Source organism: Suillus subalutaceus (assembly GCF_016647625.1).
Source record: "Suillus subalutaceus strain FC151 chromosome Unknown DFJ58scaffold_51, whole genome shotgun sequence".
Classification (NCBI taxonomy): Eukaryota; Fungi; Basidiomycota; class Agaricomycetes; order Boletales; family Suillaceae; genus Suillus; species Suillus subalutaceus.
Genome location: NW_024540300.1, coordinates 238,924 through 257,172, shown reverse-complemented (window position 1 = coordinate 257,172; position 18,249 = coordinate 238,924). Strand labels below are relative to the sequence as shown.

Here is an 18,249-nt window from a genome sequence, read left to right as displayed (position 1 = left end):
TCACTGCGGATATTCACGGCAGTGTACACATTCTAAACAAGGAGTTCGTATCGACAACGAGTTGGGTCGCACATGTGGGAGGACGAGTAATACACATGGCAGAGAGGAAGGGTGTGTTGGTGACAATTGGGGAGGAGGATACAGTACAGGGTAGTTTACTGAAGATTTGGGATCTTAGGAAGACGGAACAGAGAAACCAACTGCTAGTGTTATTGAGATCTTCCAAGATCCAGCCTAACAATAAGCCTCATCCGGTGAGTGGTCCACTACCTTCTGCTTTCGTTCGGTGAGCTTGTAATTTAGGTCTCTTGCTTTGCACTTTCTTCTGCGCTATATTTCCTTGCCATCGGATTGGCCGACGGGACGGTGCTACTTTACAGGTACTTGGACCAGTCACTTGCTCCCGCAGCGTCCCTGACTGCACTCCCTAAGACACGCACCATTCATAAATCATCCCCTGAACCTATCACAGGCCTCGATTTCTTCCGAGTCCCACTAATGCCGATGCTAAGGACAACAACTTGCATCTTTTCATTGTGACTACAAACTCGGTATACTTGTACCATGTGTCCGGAAAAGGGACTGGAGGATCTAGCGTGTTGCCAGATGATATTGGATGTGGACTGGGATGTGCGGTGATGGATTGGCGCGCCGAGAAGATCGTGCTTGCGAAAGACGAAGCAGTATATGCGTATGGTTTACAGGGGAGAGAGCCGCCATATGCATATGAGGGTAGGTGGATTAGTACGAATCTAGGTACTGGGAAGTGATGTTCTTTCACAGGCTACAAGTCGTCGATCCACACCCACCTTAACTATGTGATAGTTGTTTCACCACCCACAACAGTTGCAACGACGCGCAAGCTTGCGGCACGAGCGGCAGGTGGAGACAGTGATGCGTCGAGGGTAACCGTGTTTGACATGGAGAATAAGGTAGTTGGATGTTTGCTGGGGGTATCAGAGAGGTGATCTCGGAGTGGGGAAATATTTACGCCTTCACAAATAATGGGCAGGTGCGTCCCAACAATGTTCAGAATTATGCCAAACCCCATATACTCCACATAATCAGAATTGCAGGAGAGTCAGTACCCATGACAGAAAAACAAAAACGTGATGCGGGAAAGCGTCGAAACCAGTTATAAAGCCACTCGGAAAATGAGGTGATGAAAACATTGAGCGCAGTATTATATCATTGCGAAGGATATCTATGATATGTATGCCCCCTGTCTCGTCTTCGTTTCGACTGTTGCATATGTAGTCCACGTCATCCAACACCATGTGAAACGCTTCAAGTCACGAGTGGGTGTTTCTACACCGAAGATACTCCGCGTCCTTTCGATGGAGGCGGTAGTACTTACGGATATTGATAGTTGAGCCTCTGAGGGGTTGACCGACTCAATTGTAATTGAACTACCTGTCCCTTCAGGTCGATCTGAGTGTCAATGTTAACTGGATAATCATAGCACGCACCTTGGTAAGTAACAGAACTACTCGTCCCAACGCATGGCAGACGGAACCCAATAGGCTCGCCCGTAGTGCTCGTCTTGAGAATCGAGCCAACAAAGGCCATCTCGAAGAAGCATATTCTCCAGAGCAGCTCGAGCACGTTCTCTTGGCCATCCTCGACGGTTCTCCAGGATTGCTTCAACGATCCGCCCTCCTTCTACTTGTGCTTCCGCAATAATGACAGCCTGATCTGCATCTAGTTCCTTGACCACGCTTCTTACCATCTTCTTTCCACCACCAACGTCAAGCACCTCGTATCCAGCGCCGAGCGGTTGGAGTGTCTTGATGCTTTTTGTGACATCTTCCTCTGTAACGACGCCACTCTCGACACCACGCAGCTTGCTGACCATACGTACGAGCTCCCCCATTTCTATCACGCCCCCGTTCCTCTCCCTCGTGCTCACGCACACGTCCACTATCTGAACTCCCAGCTCATACTGCCAATCACCCATCCCAAGCATTTCTGCCCACCAGCCGCCCTTCCTTGGTCCAGCGAGCGGGTCCACGCCGATTGACGAGCACATTTGCTGAAATGCATGACGAAACGCTGGATCGCTACGAATCGAATCTCTGTGTGTCGTTGCGAAGTGCGAAAGGGCAGTTCGGAATTGTGTTAGTTGCGACTGTAGATTATCGACCTGGGTTTTCGAGAGCTCTGAAGATAGTTCTGCAAAACGCTGTGATAGTTGTTCTTTGTCAAAAGCAGCGAGACCAACGCCGCGATGCATATTGAGTTGGTTGCTTCACTGGAGAAGGTTGGGTCCTCGTGATCACATGATGATAAGAGATAAGATAAGATAGCAACTTCTACTAATTAATGCCTTGAGCACTTGAGATCTGATACTACACAAGTCCGTTATTATTTACCGCTGTTACTCTCTTGTTCAACTTTATGATCCGGGACCTAGCACATAAGTCGTCAATATGACGTATGCCAATTCCAGGTCGACGCTGACAGCGATCTTCAAGGCGTGGCTCAGCGCTCAGCCGCGACGATCCATAACACGTACCGTTGCCGTTTTCCCACACTTCTGCTCTTCGAGGAACCAACTCACAAGGGCATTGCTGGGCTCCATGGCTGATTGAACCACACCCTGAGCGGATGTGCCGGGAATGGCGCTTCCTTCCGGTACAGCAGTAGTTTGCCATCTTTGGACCAGAGTGCTTTGTTGATACGCTCTGCGACAGTTTCGTGCCGCTTGTCCCATGCATGGGAGATATTGAACATTCAACAACTCGGTGAGGGAACTGCCCAAGGCAGACCGTACAACATAGGAAGACAGTGCGAGCCCTCTTGTTGGCACTGACCGCCCGTCTCTCCTGTCGGCGATGCTAACGCTTCCGGGCGCTGACCGACCGCGACTGTGATGCACCCAGTGAACCCGAGCCAGTGATTGCTGCTACCTGCTACGACCGCCGATAACCGAAAGATGTGCGAGGTATGCGGTAGCACACAAGTTTAGGGATGTGATGTCCGATAGAGCACAGGCACAGATATCATCGAACGTGGAGAGGGGGTTGGGGGAAATGATTTGAAGGGCAAGAAGTGTACATATACTAATCAATTCATCAGTTCTAGTGAACTGAAGTCATGAACGCACCTGTAGCGTGATCGAAACCAACTGTTCATCGAATAATTCGTCTCTGACTCAGTAAAGAACCTCCTGGTTGATTTGCGCTAGGCTCCGTCCATGAGGAGTATTGTCGTAGAAGTGCCACTTGTGCCCTTGTTGCACTTGGTATGGCAATAGTGTATGCTGCTTAAGGCCGCAAGTTGCAAGGCGCCAACGATGATTTTGCAGTGCAGACCAGAACCCGATGTGCATGTCGACGCGGCCAGTCATAAACTTTCATCGCAACAATTATGCACAGCGTTGCTTCGTTGAACTCGTCTCGAGTAAGATTCTCGTCCTTCACTACGGTGGTGGGGTCTCGAACTCCTGGCTTCTGCTGGGATAAAAGAGCAAAGTCCGTCTTTATTCGGGCCCCGGGGGCAACATGACAAGAACTTCCGAGTCAGATATAAAAACGCTGTGTGGAGTCCTCGATTGGTGAGATGGCGTAGCTCACAGTACTGTCCCAACTTCATCTTTCTTGTTGCATATTACGAAAGAATGACTGAGTTGAGCTGCCATGCCATGGATATCTTTCCCTTGCGCTCTGCCACTCTGGCTTCTCCGAGCTTGGTGGCCCAACGCGCCTTAACTGTTTTGTTCGATGTGGACCATAAGACTCGTGACCAGTCTGACGTACGTCCTTTGAGAGTGGACGTAGTCACACTCGACTTGTCCGTGGTTATATAAGCCAGGCTGGTATATATCGAGCCTAGACCATACTAGTACTTTCGTTCCTTGTCATCATGTTGACAGCTTGAAATTCTTCACACTCACTGCCATGATGTGATGATGGGCTCAGCGTGAGTCAGGGTCAGTCTTGCCCAGTCATTGACTGGTGACAGAGACACTGAAAAATTGAAGTAGTCAAGGTCGGATTCAATCCTCGTGAGGGCCGTCTTTGGTCTTTTGTGCTGACTCCGAGTGCACCGTCAGACAGTTGCCCAGCCGCAAAACCAGGATTCACGACTAGATGTTCACGACAACTGGGCTCTCCATTACGACTATTTTTGCTCGTGGCTGTTCTCAGAGCAACCGAACCTGTGGATCGCTCATGCGTGCAGTACTTATTGGAGCATGAAACTTGTTATAACGCTCAAAAGGGAGCTGCGGACTTCGCATCCTTTTTTCTTCCGCTATCAACTCGCAGGCTCGAGTCATTAATACTTCTTTTTTTCCCCAGACTGCAGGCAGTCTGTCCTTTTAATCGATATGTAAATTTGCTTTCTAGAGCGTTATGTTTGCTTCAGCTAGCCTCACGACCCTTTTGTTCCTTCTGCTATCCCAGGATGCATCGGGAACACCAACAACATCAACGGCTGTCGTTGGGCGGAGCATGCCTATCCGCAGGCTTAACCCTTCTTCACAGAACCTCACACTGGTGGCTCAGCAAGCAAAAGACCAAAGAGATGTGCTTGTTGTGAAGTACGGTGGCCAGTCGCTTCAGCAGAGGGGTACTGGGTATAACCTGTATGTAAAGTCTTTCATGTCCCAAGTGTTTTATCCTCAACGCCACACGTATAGCATCGTCAATCAGGCAGCTGATGCAGCGTGCGCAGAAGAAAGCTCTGTTATCCAGCACGCTTTTACTAATCAGACATTTTCAATAGCTACTATGGAAGCATAGCAATTGGGACGCCGCCAGTGTCCTATGATGTGATTCTTGACACCGGTTCATCGTGAGTGCGATAGTGAATTTCTCGGCGCAGATCGCTTAGAACAAGTTTCTCCAGCGATCTCTGGCTGACTGGTTCTGCTTGCGGATGCGGAGCCAGCCCTACATACGATCCTGCGAAATCGTCCACTTTCCAGAATCTCTCGACACCGTTTGAGAAATATGGCTCTGCTGCATTGGCTGGTTATGTTGCTGAGGAGACTGTTCAGATGGCTGGTTTTTCGGTGGCAAAACAAGGCTTTGGTACGTTGTCATGTACACTGAGTACTTTACATACACGTGATAGAACTTGTTAGGCGTTGTCATTGCTCCTTCGTCGGCCTTCACCACGAACCCTGTATCAGGAGTAATGGGTCTTGCCTGGAGTACGCTTTCTTCCACGAAACAGACGCCCTTCTGGCAAACTCTGGCTAGCGGTGGAAGTTGGGATTCTGCGTTATTCGGGGTGCAGCTTACACGGTATGTGGAGACTGAGTGATTTCACTATGTTTTCTGACTCGTGGCTGGTAAGCTATGACAATGTGTATAATGTAACTCAAAGCGAGCCAGGAGGAGTTATTGACATGGGTGGGTATATTCCTCCCACGTTATGCTCTCCAGTTTAACGTGACCATTTGGCAGGTTACACCAACAGCAGTCTCTACACGGGATCAATTGAATACCATAACCTTGTTGGAACACCGCAATACTGGGAGATTAACATGAACAGTAAGTAGAATTCAAAATATACATGACAGCTAGCTGACGTGTTTGATAACCTAGCATTGACTGTACAGGGAAAGTCCATCGATATCGCAGGGATCTCAACTGCTATCATCGACACCGGAACCATAAACATTGCAGGCCCCGCCAGTGCTATTGCGAGCATCTACGCACAGATCCCTGGATCACAAGCAGGAACGGGCCAATTCGAAGGATATTACGCTTTTCGTAAGTGTCATTGCTGTCATGCAGTTTGTTAGCTGATAGGACAACTTCAAACCTAGCCTGCAGCACGACGGTGATTGTACAGTTTAACTTTGGTGGTAACAATTGGTCAATGAGCCCCGTGGACTTCACGCTCTTCGAGGTCAGCACCACGGAGTGCCTTGGGGCTTTCTTCGTATCCTCAATCGGCCAAGGGGGTCCTTCATGGATTATTGGCCACGTATTCCTTGTGAGTTTCCATCACTGATTCTACGGTCTCTGGACAGCGTCTGATTGATACACAGAAAAACGTTTACTCTGTCTTCAAGTACAGCCCCGCCTCAGTTGGTTTTGCTGCGCTGTCAGAGACTGCTATCGCTCAGGATGGTATCAAAGGTGCTGTACCATCCCCGACAATCGGCGCTGTGACGTTTGCCACAAACACTGGTGCTGTATCAAGTGATGTGTCAGGTGGCGTGCCAAGTAGTCCTTTGAGTATATTGCTCTGTTTCTGGCTGGCTTCTGCATCGATAGCTATTTTGTTCTGACGATTTTGTTGATACGAACATCTAACATAATTACAGGCTGTGTTAATACGGACATTTCACATGATTATCCATTCGTTGCAAGAGAACTTATGCTGGAGTCAAGCTGTCATACTGACCAGATCAACGCGATTGCCGTGAATCTTGCTGGCACGCTTGCCGCCTCCGCATCTGGTGACAGGCATGTCCGCCTCTGGCGGTTCTAGGTCGATAAACTATTGCCATATTCGACCACTCTTACCGGGTGCAAGCTTTGCGATTGGTGGCTCGCCTTGGACGACCATTTGCTAGCGAATAGAAGAGACTCGGAATCGCTTCAGCTTATTATGATATCATTGCCCAAGTCAAGGACATGGCTTCTGTTCACGACATGATGGACGTCATGTCCCTAGAAACATTGTAGTATGCATTTTAACTTTTCAAAGAATAATCAATATGAGCCACCTTCATCTGCCCCTGATACAGAGCGTCTAGTCTAGAGACTATTTATATCTGGAGTCATACGGCGGCTATAGTTTCAAGTTCGACATACATTCCATGTCCAGTAGCAAATTGAGCCACCCAATGTAAGGATAATGCAACAAAGCCCTACGCCGGTCTCATCGCATCTATCTTGCCTTACACACCTTGTATCTTCGTCCAAACATCCTGGAGGTGGGCACTCATTTGTGCCTTAAGTTCGGCCTCACTTAACTTCACAGCTTCCTTCGCAGCTATGTCAAGCGTGACGCCAAGTTGTTCAGCGTATTATATTTCATGTTCGGCTTCGAAAGGATGTTGAAGTTGTCTGTCGACTGACTCTCGGAGTCTCCTCTGGGCGAAGTTCGCACAACACGCTAAACTTGTGTGCAATTACTACTTACTGAGGCCTAGTTACTACGCACGAGCAAAACATTAAGTACCAAATGTCAAGAAGGAAAGAAGCCACTGGTGATAGTGATACCGAAGGTGACAAGAAGCGATAAGAGATGCGAATAAGGAAAGAAAAGTCTCGGAGGTCAATAACGTTAATCCTCTGGGACAGGTAACACGCGTACGTATCGAGTCAATCGTTTCGTCGCGATGCAGGTTGGAATTCACTAGTACCTCCCCTGGCCGAGAATATCACATGATGATAGAGATAAGATAAGTAGTAGTACGGGAGAAACCGGCCCGGGGTGCTGGCCAGCGCGATATGAACGCGCACGCTCTGTAACTAGAGTCTAGAGACCTCCATCCATGGGGCACCTAATAACGTTGGCTACGTGAGTACCATGTCTGCCGTATCTTTATATTTACCCATATCTTTACAGATGGTGCGTTGTAGCGATCTCGATTTCAACTAGCATCTACTAAAGCGCTAGAAAGTTCTTTGAACCAGTGGGCATTAGATTTTCAGGTAATGTTCTTCGTTATACTTTCATCACGTATCATTAAACACGTATTAGGGAAACTATGAACGTATTATCCGGAGCATCGCGATCGCAAAGGAGCGCGGTGCTACCCTGAGAGTCGGACCAGAGCTGGAAATTCCGTCAGTATTCATCCACCGTGATAGCGCATGTAATTAAGATCCTTCACAACACAGTGGATATGGCTGCTACGACCATTTCCTTGAAGGTACCAACATACATATAAACGTAGCATCCCTAATAACCTAGCACAGGGGACACCATCCTCCATTCCTGGGAGGTACTGGCCAAGATCTTGTCCAGCGACGATACCATGGGAATTGTCTGTGATATTGGAATGTACGTTGAAACCATCATCTGCCTATTCTATAGACTTCATTCAAAATATCATAGGCCCGTGGTACACAAGAATGTGATTTACAACTGCCGTGTCATTGTACACGACAGGCAGGTCCTGCTTATTCGCCCTAAGATGTGGCTCGCCAACGATGGCAACTACCGCGAAATGCGGTACTTTACTCCTTGGATGAAGCATCGACAATGGGAAGATCATTTCCTCCCAAGGATTATTCAAACCGTCACGAACCAGGTTTGTAATTGATTTCCTTCAACCTCAGTCATGTGCAACTCTTCCTTTCCAGGTCAAAGTACCTTTTGGAGACTGTGTTATAAGCACGGTGGACACCTGCATAGGTGTCGAGCTCTGTGAAGAACTCTTCACGCCAGCAAGGTATGTGTCTTATCTTACCTGAGCACGCCCATTCATACTCTCCTTCAAGTCCGCATATTTTAATGGGACTCGACGGCGTCGAAATATTCACTAATTCCAGTGGGAGCCACCATGAGTTACGAAAACTTTACACCCGCGTTGAGCTAATCAAGGAAGCGACGCTCAAGGTAACAGACATACCCTAGTATGGATTCTACCAGCTAACTCGCCTTCCAGCTTGGTGGCGTCTATCTTTATGCAAACCAACAAGGCTGCGACGGCGATCGGCTGTATTATGATGGTTGTGCCATGATCGCCATGAATGGCCACATTGTCGCCCAAGGTTCTCAGTTCTCCTTGAATGATGTTGAAGTCGTCACAGCTACGATCGACATCGAGGACGTGCGCTCACATCGCACATCCCGTAGCCGCGGGCTCCAGGCTGCCAGTTCTGAGGTGTTTCATCGGATTGAAGTGCCGTTTGCGCTTTCAAGTGGAAAGTTTGGCGATACAGATGGGGCGATGACCCTGGGTATCCAGGCCAAACTTTCTGGAGCAAGGTTTCATACTCCAGAGGAAGAGATAGCGTAGGCCTGCTACTCATGAGCAAATTCTGATGTTGATGCTCTCCACAGACTTGGTCCAGCTTGCTGGCTCTGGGACTACCTCAGGCGCTCCCGCACACAGGGATACTTTGTCCCTCTCAGCGGAGGTATCGATTCCTGTGCCACAGCCGTGATAGTATATTCCATGTGCCGTCTCGTGGTTGAGGCTGCACGCAAGGGAGGTACTGTCATCCATCTGCTAGATTTGGTGTTTTGGCCAACATGATCACTTTAATCAGACAAGCAAGTCATTGCTGATGCAAGACGAATGGTCGGAGAGCCGGAAGACTCGGTTTATATTCCTTTGGATCCGCACGAGTTCTGCAACAAGATCTTCCACACGTGTTACATGGGCACTGAGAACTCTAGCCCAGAAACGAGAAAGAGGGCCAAGGACCTCTCAGAAGCGATTGGAAGGTATGCGAACACTACATTCCTGGAAACGCTCGACTGAAAATGAATCTAGCTACCATGTAGACCTGAACATGGACACTCTTGTCACCTCCGTCCGTAACCTGTTCGCGTTCGTTACTGGTATGCGACCTCAGTTCAGAGCCCATGGTGGATCGGGCGCGGAGAATTTGGCGCTGCAGAACATCCAGGCAAGTGCCGTGAATCGGGATCTACACGGTCACTGATGATTACTGCCAGGCACGGTTGCGGATGCTCCTTGCTTATCTCTTCGCTCAGCTACTTCCTTGGGTGCGAGGCAGACAGGGTGCGCTCCTCGTCCTTGGCAGTGCGAACGTCGATGAAAGGTATGTTAACTGACCGAAGTGATGACAATCGACTGACTTAGGATTCAGTCTCCGCGGGTATCTGACGAAATACGATTGTTCATCAGGTCAGCCTGTCTCGAAAGAAATGCTGGATGAACTAACATGAATGGCAGCTGATATCAATCCTATTGGCGGCATCAGTAAAACCGACCTCAAGAAGTTCATTGCCTACGCTCGGGATGCGTTTGAAATTCCCATCTTGAACGAGTTAGTACAGCTGGGTCAATATTAGGATTGACACTCATTCCTGATGTCCTGCAGTTTTTTGAGCGCCATACCGACCGCCGAGCTAGAGCCAATTTCAGAGACATACGTCCAAGCAGATGAGGTGAAGATTCTCTCGAAAGTGTTCTCTCAATGGTGCTGATCACTCGATAGGCGGACATGGGCATGACGTATGATGAACTGTCAGTCTTTGGCCGTTTCCGCAAAGTGGAGAAATGTGGACCATACGGCATGTTCACGAAGCTGGTGCACGAGTGGGGCTCATTCCTGTCTCCCGTTCAGGTATGTCATCGTTCAAGGTTAAGTTTAATCCGCTGATTGCGCCTTCTAGATCGCAGAGAAAGTCAAGCATTTCTTCTTTGAATATGCGCGCAACCGTCATAAGATGACAACTCTGACACCGTCATACCATGCTGTGGGTATATTTGTCTTCACAAGCTGATATGATACTGACCTTGTCGTAGGAATCCTACAGCCCAGATGACAACAGTATGTTGTGCTCAAAACTTAATATCACAAGTTGCACGGACTTACATTGTTGCACAGGATTTGATCTCCGTCCTTTCCTCTATCCCTCTAGGTTCCCGTGGCAGTTTAAGAAAATAGATGAAGTAGCTGCAATCCTGCCCGATCGCTCCAACCCGGCTGCAGATAGGACTAAGACTGACTGATTAGCATAGAGATCGATCGATCAGGTCCCAATGAAACAATACTTTGTATTCCAATATGGCGGATATCATGCGAGTACAGTACAGTGTGATGGACAGCGAAACCGAAAGGAAATAAATAATAATGTGGGTCAGATCATGTCCGCAAGAAACGTGATAGTGTGCTTTGAACCGTTATCTTCTTCATGATCGTCGGTTCCGGAGCTGAAGCGGAAGAATAAGCATCGCTGTGATTAGCACAGTTGTCAGAAGGACTTACGATCAGTTAGGCCATCATCTTTTACTTTGCGCTTGATGCTATCCATTACTTCGCTGACAGCAGAACGATCGAAATCTCCTCGAACTTTCATCAGTCCTTCCACGAACGGTATACATGGCCCGTGCACTTTCGCAAAGGCCCAAAATGACAGGAAAACCATGCTTTTAGACGCTTCCAACATCGCTAAAATCAGGTCCACCACCTCGAAGTATGGTTCGAGCTCTTTGGCGGGTTTGAACCCGCTGAAGAAGGAGAACACAGTACTGATGTCCTCTTTGATGCGCTCCGTTGCTGCCGGTATGCGTAATTTCGGGCAGTTGGCGAGTGCAGTAAGATAAGTAACCAAGAAGGCGTCAAGCAGATACTCGACAAGAAGCTCGAGGAGCGATGGGTTGATATAAGATTGATCGGCCATGTAATCCCGCATCGTAAGCACGATCTGTTCCATGACACCGTCGTACCAAGTTGGCTGGAAAAGTTGCTTAGTCGCGGGCTTCAAGTCGTTGAGGATAATATCAATAAACGTCTGAATGCATTTCTTCGCAACATCCAAGTTTCCATCAATGGCGTCATTGAGCTTCTCACTAATGGGCGTTCGGTACTTCTCTGATACAAGGGGTTCGAGTCGTCCCAAAAGCGCCTCGGTGTTGTCGGCGGACTTGATTTGGTCGTTGGCAAGTGCAATGCAATACTCTGCCAGACCCCCGACGACCTCCTCCGGTTTCTCCGTCTGCTTCTTCAGCTCTGCCTCAACGACTTTGGTCCATTGATCCTGTATGCTCCTCATTACTCGATTCACCTCACCCACCACACGAGCAAGGATAGCTCCTTGACCACTTTCTGTCGCTGCGTCGATCTGTTGGTTCACCATCTGGAACAGGATAACCGCGCCCTGCGTGCCATAGAGTCCGTCGCTGTCCACCTCGGGTGGATCCGAGCGCGTAGTGAACTCCTGAATCTCCGTCTTCATTAGGTTCGCAGACCATTCATCGAGCTTCTTGACAATCAAATTCAGGTAGTCCTCGATGAGGTTCTGCTCCTCGCCGCCGAGCAGCGGTGGATCAAGGAGCTCCGGAGCTATATTCAACTCTTTCATGCTCTTCTTGTACTCCTTGATCCAGGCATGAAGGTCGAGCATGATGCTCGCATCGGGCTCCGATTCAATGATGCGCTGAAGGGTCGCATTTAGAGTACGATGGTACTCTTTGATATAGAACGCATGTATCTCGTAGCTCGGTGGAAAGCATGGCACCACGTCGCTTTCGATCCGGATGAGGTCTTGGTATATCCAAGAAAGGCCACCAAGAAAGGCGCCAGGGTCGTGCTGATGCCGCGTATATGCGTCATCAAAATTGGCCTTGATGGAGTCAGATATGGCTTTGGTAGCTTTAGAGCGGTAGTGCTTGATGATACGGGCATTTGCCTGCATGGACTTGAATTTAGATGCTGCGTCCATCTTGGCAGCTTTTTTGACGAGCCTAATAGCAATGGCCTTACACCATATCAATTTAGTTCTGGGTGAATGATGTAGTGTGTCATACCTTTTCGTCTTCCCGTGCCTCAAGCTCCGCGATCTTTATGAGCTTTACCACAACTTCCGGATATCCTGCACGAACAAGTGGCAGCACGTTGCGGGCTAACTCCATGATGTATGCCTCGAAATCTTCAATGAGCTTGTTTAACCGCTCAAACATACGCGCAAGTTTGTGGCGCGAATTGGCAGAAGCTTTCTTTGCTTGATGCATGGTCTGATTCCGGAATGCCTCCAGACGGTTGATGTGAAAGTGGATTGGAAGGAGATTAGGAGCGGGCCCAATGATGGTTCTGCTCTCCGCTTCCAATAATTCCTCTAGTACGTCGAGCTTCGAGTTAATCTCCAGTAGATTGTTGACCATCTCCTCCGTCTGTTCGAAATTCCTGTGAACCATCGACACCTGTACAACCTCAAGCTGGCGGAATATGTGAATAATAGATAACGCACCCTGCTGATCTGGTCGAATGTTGACACGACATTTTGAGGGTCAGAGCACATCCTGTCCACAGTCTGCATCTCCTCCTTTATGACCTGAACGTTGTTTCGCGTCCCAAGCAATTTCGTGAGTCCTTCCCGAGTTGCATCAAGCTGCTCCTTGACACCACTTTTGAGTCTGGCATCAATGGAGGCCTTCTCTTTCTCCAATTTCTTCCGGAATGCTGAGATTTTCAGGAGATCGTCAGGAGACTGGAGGTACTCGCCGATGGCTTGCGCAGCAGATACCTGCGGGGCAGCCATGGGAGCTACGGGCTGGCCTCCAATATTCAAATATCACTGTTACCAGGAAATGAGTCTTATGAGTGAACGATTGAATCGAGGAATAAGCGAAAGTAACCGCAGAAATGTGACGAATGTCAACACGACTTAAGGTCTATGAGTAGCCTGAGCGTAACATTGTACATAATAGGCGCTTGTTAAGCTTTCTTGGACAGGTCACACATTCAATCTCATAAATTTACAATTTATTTCATGGCCTTCTTTGCAACGTCAAGGTCATCAGCGCGTCTAGGATGTCGACGGAGGCTGTTTCTCAGATCCTTCAGTTCTGAACATGCGAGAGATAATGACATTGTGATAGTAGGAGGGGGGCCAGCAGGATTGGCTTTGGCAGCTGCCCTTGGTGCGTCGTTTTTTTGGCCCACGTCTCACTCTTATTCGAGCATTATGCGCAGCCTCGAACCCTACCGCCAAGAATTCACTCAAGATTACGCTAATAGAAGGGGGGGACTTGTCCAAAATACAGGATTGGGGCATGCCGCCCAGTGCGTACTCAAACCGCGTCAGTTCCATCACAAACACGTCTCAACATTTCTTGAACAGTGCGTGTACCTTGTAAAGGCGCTCAATGTCATAGCTAACTGTTTTCAGGGATTGGTGTCTGGGACTATATCGAACATGCACGCACGAATCCTATTCACCAGATGCAGGTGCCGTCTCTGTAGGGTGACATCGACCTTCAGTGCTCAATTGTCTCATATTAGGTGTGGGATGGAATTTCCGGTGCTCGCATCACCTTTGACGCGTCTGAAATGCCGGAGTCGAGCGAAATGGCTCGAATGACAGAAAACTTGAACCTCCAACGCGCATTGCTAAGAAAGCTTTCGGATACCCCGAGTGTCCAGGTAATTCAAAGTGTCAAAGTCGAATCTATAAAACGAGAAGCAGGTGACCGCAACGACTGGCCCCTCGTGCATCTTTCTAATGGCGCCACCCTCCGCGCAAGACTGCTAGTCGGCGCCGACGGGTTCAACTCCCCAGTAAGGTCGTTCGCTGGGATCTCATCATACGGATGGTCATATGATACGCAAGCTGTCGTCGCGACGCTAAATCATGCGCCGCGAGGACCATTCCAAGCACCCAACGATACGGCTTACCAAAGATTCCTCCCGACGGGTCCGATTGCATTCCTGCCGCTCTCCCCTTGCACATCTTCGCTTGTATGGTCGACCAAACCTCACCTGGCAGCAGCGCTGAACAAATCATCTTCAGAAGTTCTGGGGCAATTAATAAATGCCGCTTTCCGCCTTTCCGAGCCGTCTTTGCAGTACATCTACAGACGACTCCTCGAAGGCGCTCATTCCAGCGAGGAGATCAAGGAAGAAATCGCGTTCAGGGAACGCTCGGATGGCATTTCAAGCCACTCTGCATACGCATCCGCTACGTCAATGATTTCGGATGGTGGTATTCCCCCGGACGATGCGGATGCGCTTCCTCCCCTCGTGATTTCAATCCAGCAGGGCACGGTAGCAAGTTTTCCGCTGCGTTACAACCATGCTGAATCCTATCTTGGAGAGGGTGCAGGAAGCCGCACGGTATTAGTGGGAGATGCTGCACACACCGTCCATCCGCTAGCAGGACAAGGTCTAAACCTGGGCCTGGGAGACGTCGACGCTCTATCGAGGTGCATCATACAAGCTTTGACGCATGGCGGAGACATCGGTGAGACACACCTTTCCTCATCGAGAAGAGTGCCCTTCAATCATCTCCTCAGGCTCGTATACAGCTCTGATTCCCTATGCGCGGGAACGCTATTTTGAAAACCACAAGGTGATGTCAGCAATCGACAAGATGCACAAGGTCTATTCTTCTACAGCACAACCGGTGGTGTGGGCCCGATCTGTGGGGCTTGAAGTGGTTAACGAGCTTGATTCAGTGAAAGCCGCGTTGATGATGAATGCTGGAGCGAGCTCTCGGTTGCAAAACGCAAGTGGATGGGACTTGTTTGCCAAGAGCGTCGAGAGTCTAGTGGGGGCCGCTAGTACCTCAAAAATGGTCGGCGGGATGGTTGGCGCAGGAATACAGGAGTTGACTAAGAACGCCAGCCAAAGAATTTTTGGACGCCATTGAACGTGTCTACATAACAAACTTTGCCTCGTTCTTTCTGCAGATAATTAGAGTTGACCCACACCTCGTGTTCTCATTGACACTCGAGTTCTGAGCACATTATTGATTCATTGCGAATGTTGACGCACGCGAAAAGGGCGTTCATGTGGAGATTCGCATTCCCGTTCTTCGCAACGAGAATGGGACTGGTCTGTGCGGCGTGCGCGCGCACTCAAATTGTCCTCCACTTCGAAGATTCGCGTTTTGTGTTCTCTTTCTTCTTCTTCGTCCTTCCCATTTGTGCGACGCCTTGCATTTGGCACTTTTAGCTCACCCGCCCACCTCCCAAATATTTTCATACTTCAGCGCTTTTTGGTTTGGTATTGCATTCTACTTCAGACCCAACGTCTGCTCCCGATACTAAATCAGTTAGTGCTCCGAAGGGCTGTCTTTCTCCTCCCGATCCGTGTAGATTTTTGCCTCGATGCACGCGCCTTCGGGTACTCCGAGCTTCACAGACACAGAGCCCCGAGTTTCATAGACACGGAGAAAAAATATGTCTCGGTTAATGGCATCAACACTAGCCCTTCCCACACAAAAACCAAATCCTCTAGCTCATCGCTTGAGCACACGAAAATTTGTTTATTCTCTCTTAGAATTTTCATTCACCGCCATTTCAGATATTCATTCTCGCTACCCTCTATAACATCTCTATCTCTGTCATCTCTCTCGAAGATTGATCTTGTCCCTTTCCCCGACACGTCAATCTCTTTCTCTTGCTTCACCTTAACGCTAACATACGAAGGCGATGTAGTATTTAGTTTAGCCTGCTTCGTCTTCTATTCGCAGTCTGTTCCATCACAACCGAGGTGAGTTCTAGAATCACGCCTACTTAATAGACAAGTGCTAACGGTCAGTTGTCACTTGACGTACACTAGTAACCCGAACGCTGTGTTATACTACTTCACGAATCACGACGCAAACTAGCTTCGACCATGTCTGACGGGCCCTTGGTACGCTCAAGTCGACAGTCAAAAACGCCCTACGGGGAGTGTGGCAAGCCATCCCTTCTCCGATTCGGCACCCAATGCACTTGGTACACTTTGGGAAATTTATGACAACTGACTTGAGCGGACCAAGGTTGTCGTAAATTTCCTACAGAAATTTATTCCTCTGCCGATTCGACACCCAACGCACCGGGATTCCTTGCCAGCGCATTGAAGACTCTGGGGCAAGATTGACCACAGTCTCTGTTGCAGCTAGTACTCTCCCAGGGCCGACTGACGACGACAACCAAGAGATTCGGATCACGATCGTGGTCCTGGTTTGGACTTTCCAAATCTTCTCAGAAACTATGGTACATACCTTCACTTCAAATTTATTGTAGAAACATTCATCATATTATTTACTTAGGAAATCAACGCCAGCTACCGCCAGCTGCTCTGTCGGCATCTGGAGTTGAATCGTTTTTGGCGTTAATCGAGCCGTCTTCGGGAGCAGTACCCACTTTGTGGACCAACCTTGAGAATGCAAGTCCTGTTGATTTGCGACCGCAACACGTGGTGGTACTCTAGGAGTGTGCTTACACTCCTAAAGTACCACCACATGTTACCACAAATGCAAATCATCTTCGATGATCTACTAGTACTACAGCCCGCCCTACTTAGCGTCATCAATGACACTGTTCTACTTACAGTTGGACCTGAGACGTGGCTACTCCCCGTGCCGTAGTAGGAGACCGCTCACCGCGTACCCTCTTTTCTTTTCTCTGTCTTGTACCCAAAAGGAGCTCTGTGGAAAGCCAGACGCGCTCCCTTAGTGACTTAGTCAGTGTCACGCGTCCGTAATAGGTAAGAGGACTTCGTGCATCCGAGTCATCCGAGTCATCAAATTTTGGAACATTGTTCAACCCCGGGCCATACCGTAGATCTACTTCGAGTCTCCATCATTTGATTGACGATTTTCCTATGATGACTCGCGCTCACTCGCTGTGACACGGTCAGAGCGCTGATAATCGCCACTACTACTACAAGTATGTGCGTGACCTCCTGCGTGACCATCTATGTACCGAATATTGTGGTGACTTGCTCTTCATTTTTACATAAGCGTTTGGTGGCTCCGAGACGCAACTCTGCTGCTGAACTTCTCCATGAGCCTTTTGCTCAGTCGAGCAAACGCGCGCGCGCTATCTCGAATTCCTCGCGTGCCAAACTCCCTGAGACAGACCAGACTGAATTGCAGTTATCCTGTTGTCTCGCCCCTGTTCCAATTTCCTTACTAATGCTTGTTTTCTTGAGGGGCTTTCTTGCCTTCCGTCGGCCCGGGTCTTGCTGCGGCAATCGAAAATATGTTCCGCCCCGCATCAACACAAACCAGGAGCGCACGCAAATTACACATATCAGAATGATATGGCTTGGTCTGCCACTTTCAATTCTCTCACCTACAGCTTCCGAATCATCCTCGGTCGCGTTGGAAGAGCCAACGACCGAAGGAGTGTTCATCGATGAGACTTCAGCGAGGCTGGGGAGGTTACAACATCTGCCATCTGCCTGACCGTCAGACTCACTCTGTCCTTAGCTTGCGTGCATTCTTCTGGCCTCCAGCTCCATCAATGTTTCATTTGGTGGTGAATCCCGACAGTTTTGGGTAGTCCGTCGAGAATCTAGGTTGGCACGTACACATCTCAGGGATATACCTTATGTTTCTGAGACGATCCGCACGAGGCGTGAAGGTGAATTCTATTTCATGGACAGCTATCACATAAAAAGGAGGTTTCGGCGCAATGACTGGGCCTAGTCAAGACGGAGCTCTGAGGATCTATACACTGCAAAAATGTTGTCAGCAGGTTTCGAACCGACTGCGAGAGAAACAGATTTTGATTCTGTTGTGGTAACCACTTGGTTAAGACCAGTTAAGATGAGCCTCCGAGGACTCCATCCATGAGTGAATGTCAAAGTGTGTTGATAGAAAAAAACCTTGTCCGCGGCAGGTTTCGAGCTTGCGCAAGTCCGA

At 48.9% G+C, this 18,249-nt stretch overlaps 5 protein-coding genes across 5 annotated transcripts; 3 read left to right on the top strand and 2 right to left on the bottom strand.

The window, feature by feature from the left end:
• Positions 1 to 1,243: 1,243 nt before the first annotated feature.
• DFJ58DRAFT_377326 (EAP30/Vps36 family-domain-containing protein) lies at positions 1,244 to 2,257 on the bottom strand. Its single transcript, XM_041380108.1, has 2 exons — positions 1,470 to 2,257; positions 1,244 to 1,419 (listed from the first exon to the last, which is right to left on the bottom strand). The coding sequence occupies exon 1, from the start codon at positions 2,231 to 2,233 to the stop codon at positions 1,487 to 1,489; it is 747 nt and encodes a 248-aa protein (XP_041244104.1). The 5' UTR covers positions 2,234 to 2,257; the 3' UTR covers positions 1,244 to 1,419; positions 1,470 to 1,486.
• A 2,098-nt stretch (positions 2,258 to 4,355) lies between these two features.
• DFJ58DRAFT_882542 (aspartic peptidase domain-containing protein) lies at positions 4,356 to 6,347 on the top strand (the record flags this gene model as incomplete). The annotated part of the gene is made up of 9 exons (XM_041394574.1): positions 4,356 to 4,615; positions 4,729 to 4,797; positions 4,852 to 5,036; positions 5,090 to 5,252; positions 5,305 to 5,360; positions 5,415 to 5,501; positions 5,556 to 5,723; positions 5,780 to 5,949; positions 6,005 to 6,347. 9 exons carry the CDS (start codon positions 4,356 to 4,358, stop codon positions 6,245 to 6,247), a joined length of 1,401 nt encoding a protein of 466 aa, XP_041244103.1. The 3' UTR covers positions 6,248 to 6,347.
• Positions 6,348 to 7,462: 1,115 nt separating this feature from the next.
• Positions 7,463 to 10,825, top strand: DFJ58DRAFT_882538 (uncharacterized protein; the record flags this gene model as incomplete). The annotated part of the gene is made up of 20 exons (XM_041394573.1): positions 7,463 to 7,488; positions 7,592 to 7,622; positions 7,672 to 7,757; positions 7,812 to 7,843; positions 7,890 to 7,974; positions 8,029 to 8,224; positions 8,277 to 8,365; positions 8,415 to 8,532; positions 8,582 to 8,931; positions 8,980 to 9,131; positions 9,189 to 9,366; positions 9,416 to 9,551; positions 9,601 to 9,707; positions 9,756 to 9,793; positions 9,842 to 9,935; positions 9,990 to 10,056; positions 10,107 to 10,235; positions 10,285 to 10,368; positions 10,418 to 10,442; positions 10,500 to 10,825. 20 exons carry the CDS (start codon positions 7,463 to 7,465, stop codon positions 10,622 to 10,624), a joined length of 2,148 nt encoding a protein of 715 aa, XP_041244102.1. The 3' UTR covers positions 10,625 to 10,825.
• On the bottom strand, positions 10,758 to 13,152 carry DFJ58DRAFT_727829 (exocyst complex component Sec6-domain-containing protein; the record flags this gene model as incomplete). Its single annotated transcript, XM_041385521.1, has 4 exons — positions 10,758 to 10,825; positions 10,881 to 12,372; positions 12,422 to 12,829; positions 12,862 to 13,152. 4 exons carry the CDS (start codon positions 13,150 to 13,152, stop codon positions 10,758 to 10,760), a joined length of 2,259 nt encoding a protein of 752 aa, XP_041244101.1.
• A 194-nt stretch (positions 13,153 to 13,346) lies between these two features.
• Positions 13,347 to 15,499, top strand: DFJ58DRAFT_787750 (uncharacterized protein). The gene is made up of 5 exons (XM_041390120.1): positions 13,347 to 13,534; positions 13,587 to 13,733; positions 13,783 to 13,841; positions 13,896 to 14,853; positions 14,906 to 15,499. The coding sequence occupies exons 1-5, from the start codon at positions 13,384 to 13,386 to the stop codon at positions 15,259 to 15,261; spliced, it is 1,671 nt and encodes a 556-aa protein (XP_041244100.1). The 5' UTR covers positions 13,347 to 13,383; the 3' UTR covers positions 15,262 to 15,499.
• Positions 15,500 to 18,249: the final 2,750 nt, after the last annotated feature.

Bases quoted from the DNA above. Each gene is read 5' to 3' on its own strand.
- DFJ58DRAFT_377326 (XM_041380108.1), bottom strand. From the start codon at position 2,233: ATGCATCGCGGCGTTGGTCTCGCTGCTTTTGACAAAGAACAACTATCA.
- DFJ58DRAFT_787750 (XM_041390120.1), top strand. From the start codon at position 13,384: ATGGCCTTCTTTGCAACGTCAAGGTCATCAGCGCGTCTAGGATGTCGA. The intron at 13,842-13,895 runs GTGCCGTCTCTG...GTCTCATATTAG, and splicing joins ATCCTATTCACCAGATGCAG to GTGTGGGATGGAATTTCCGG. The intron at 14,854-14,905 runs GTGAGACACACC...TCATCTCCTCAG, and splicing joins GACGCATGGCGGAGACATCG to GCTCGTATACAGCTCTGATT.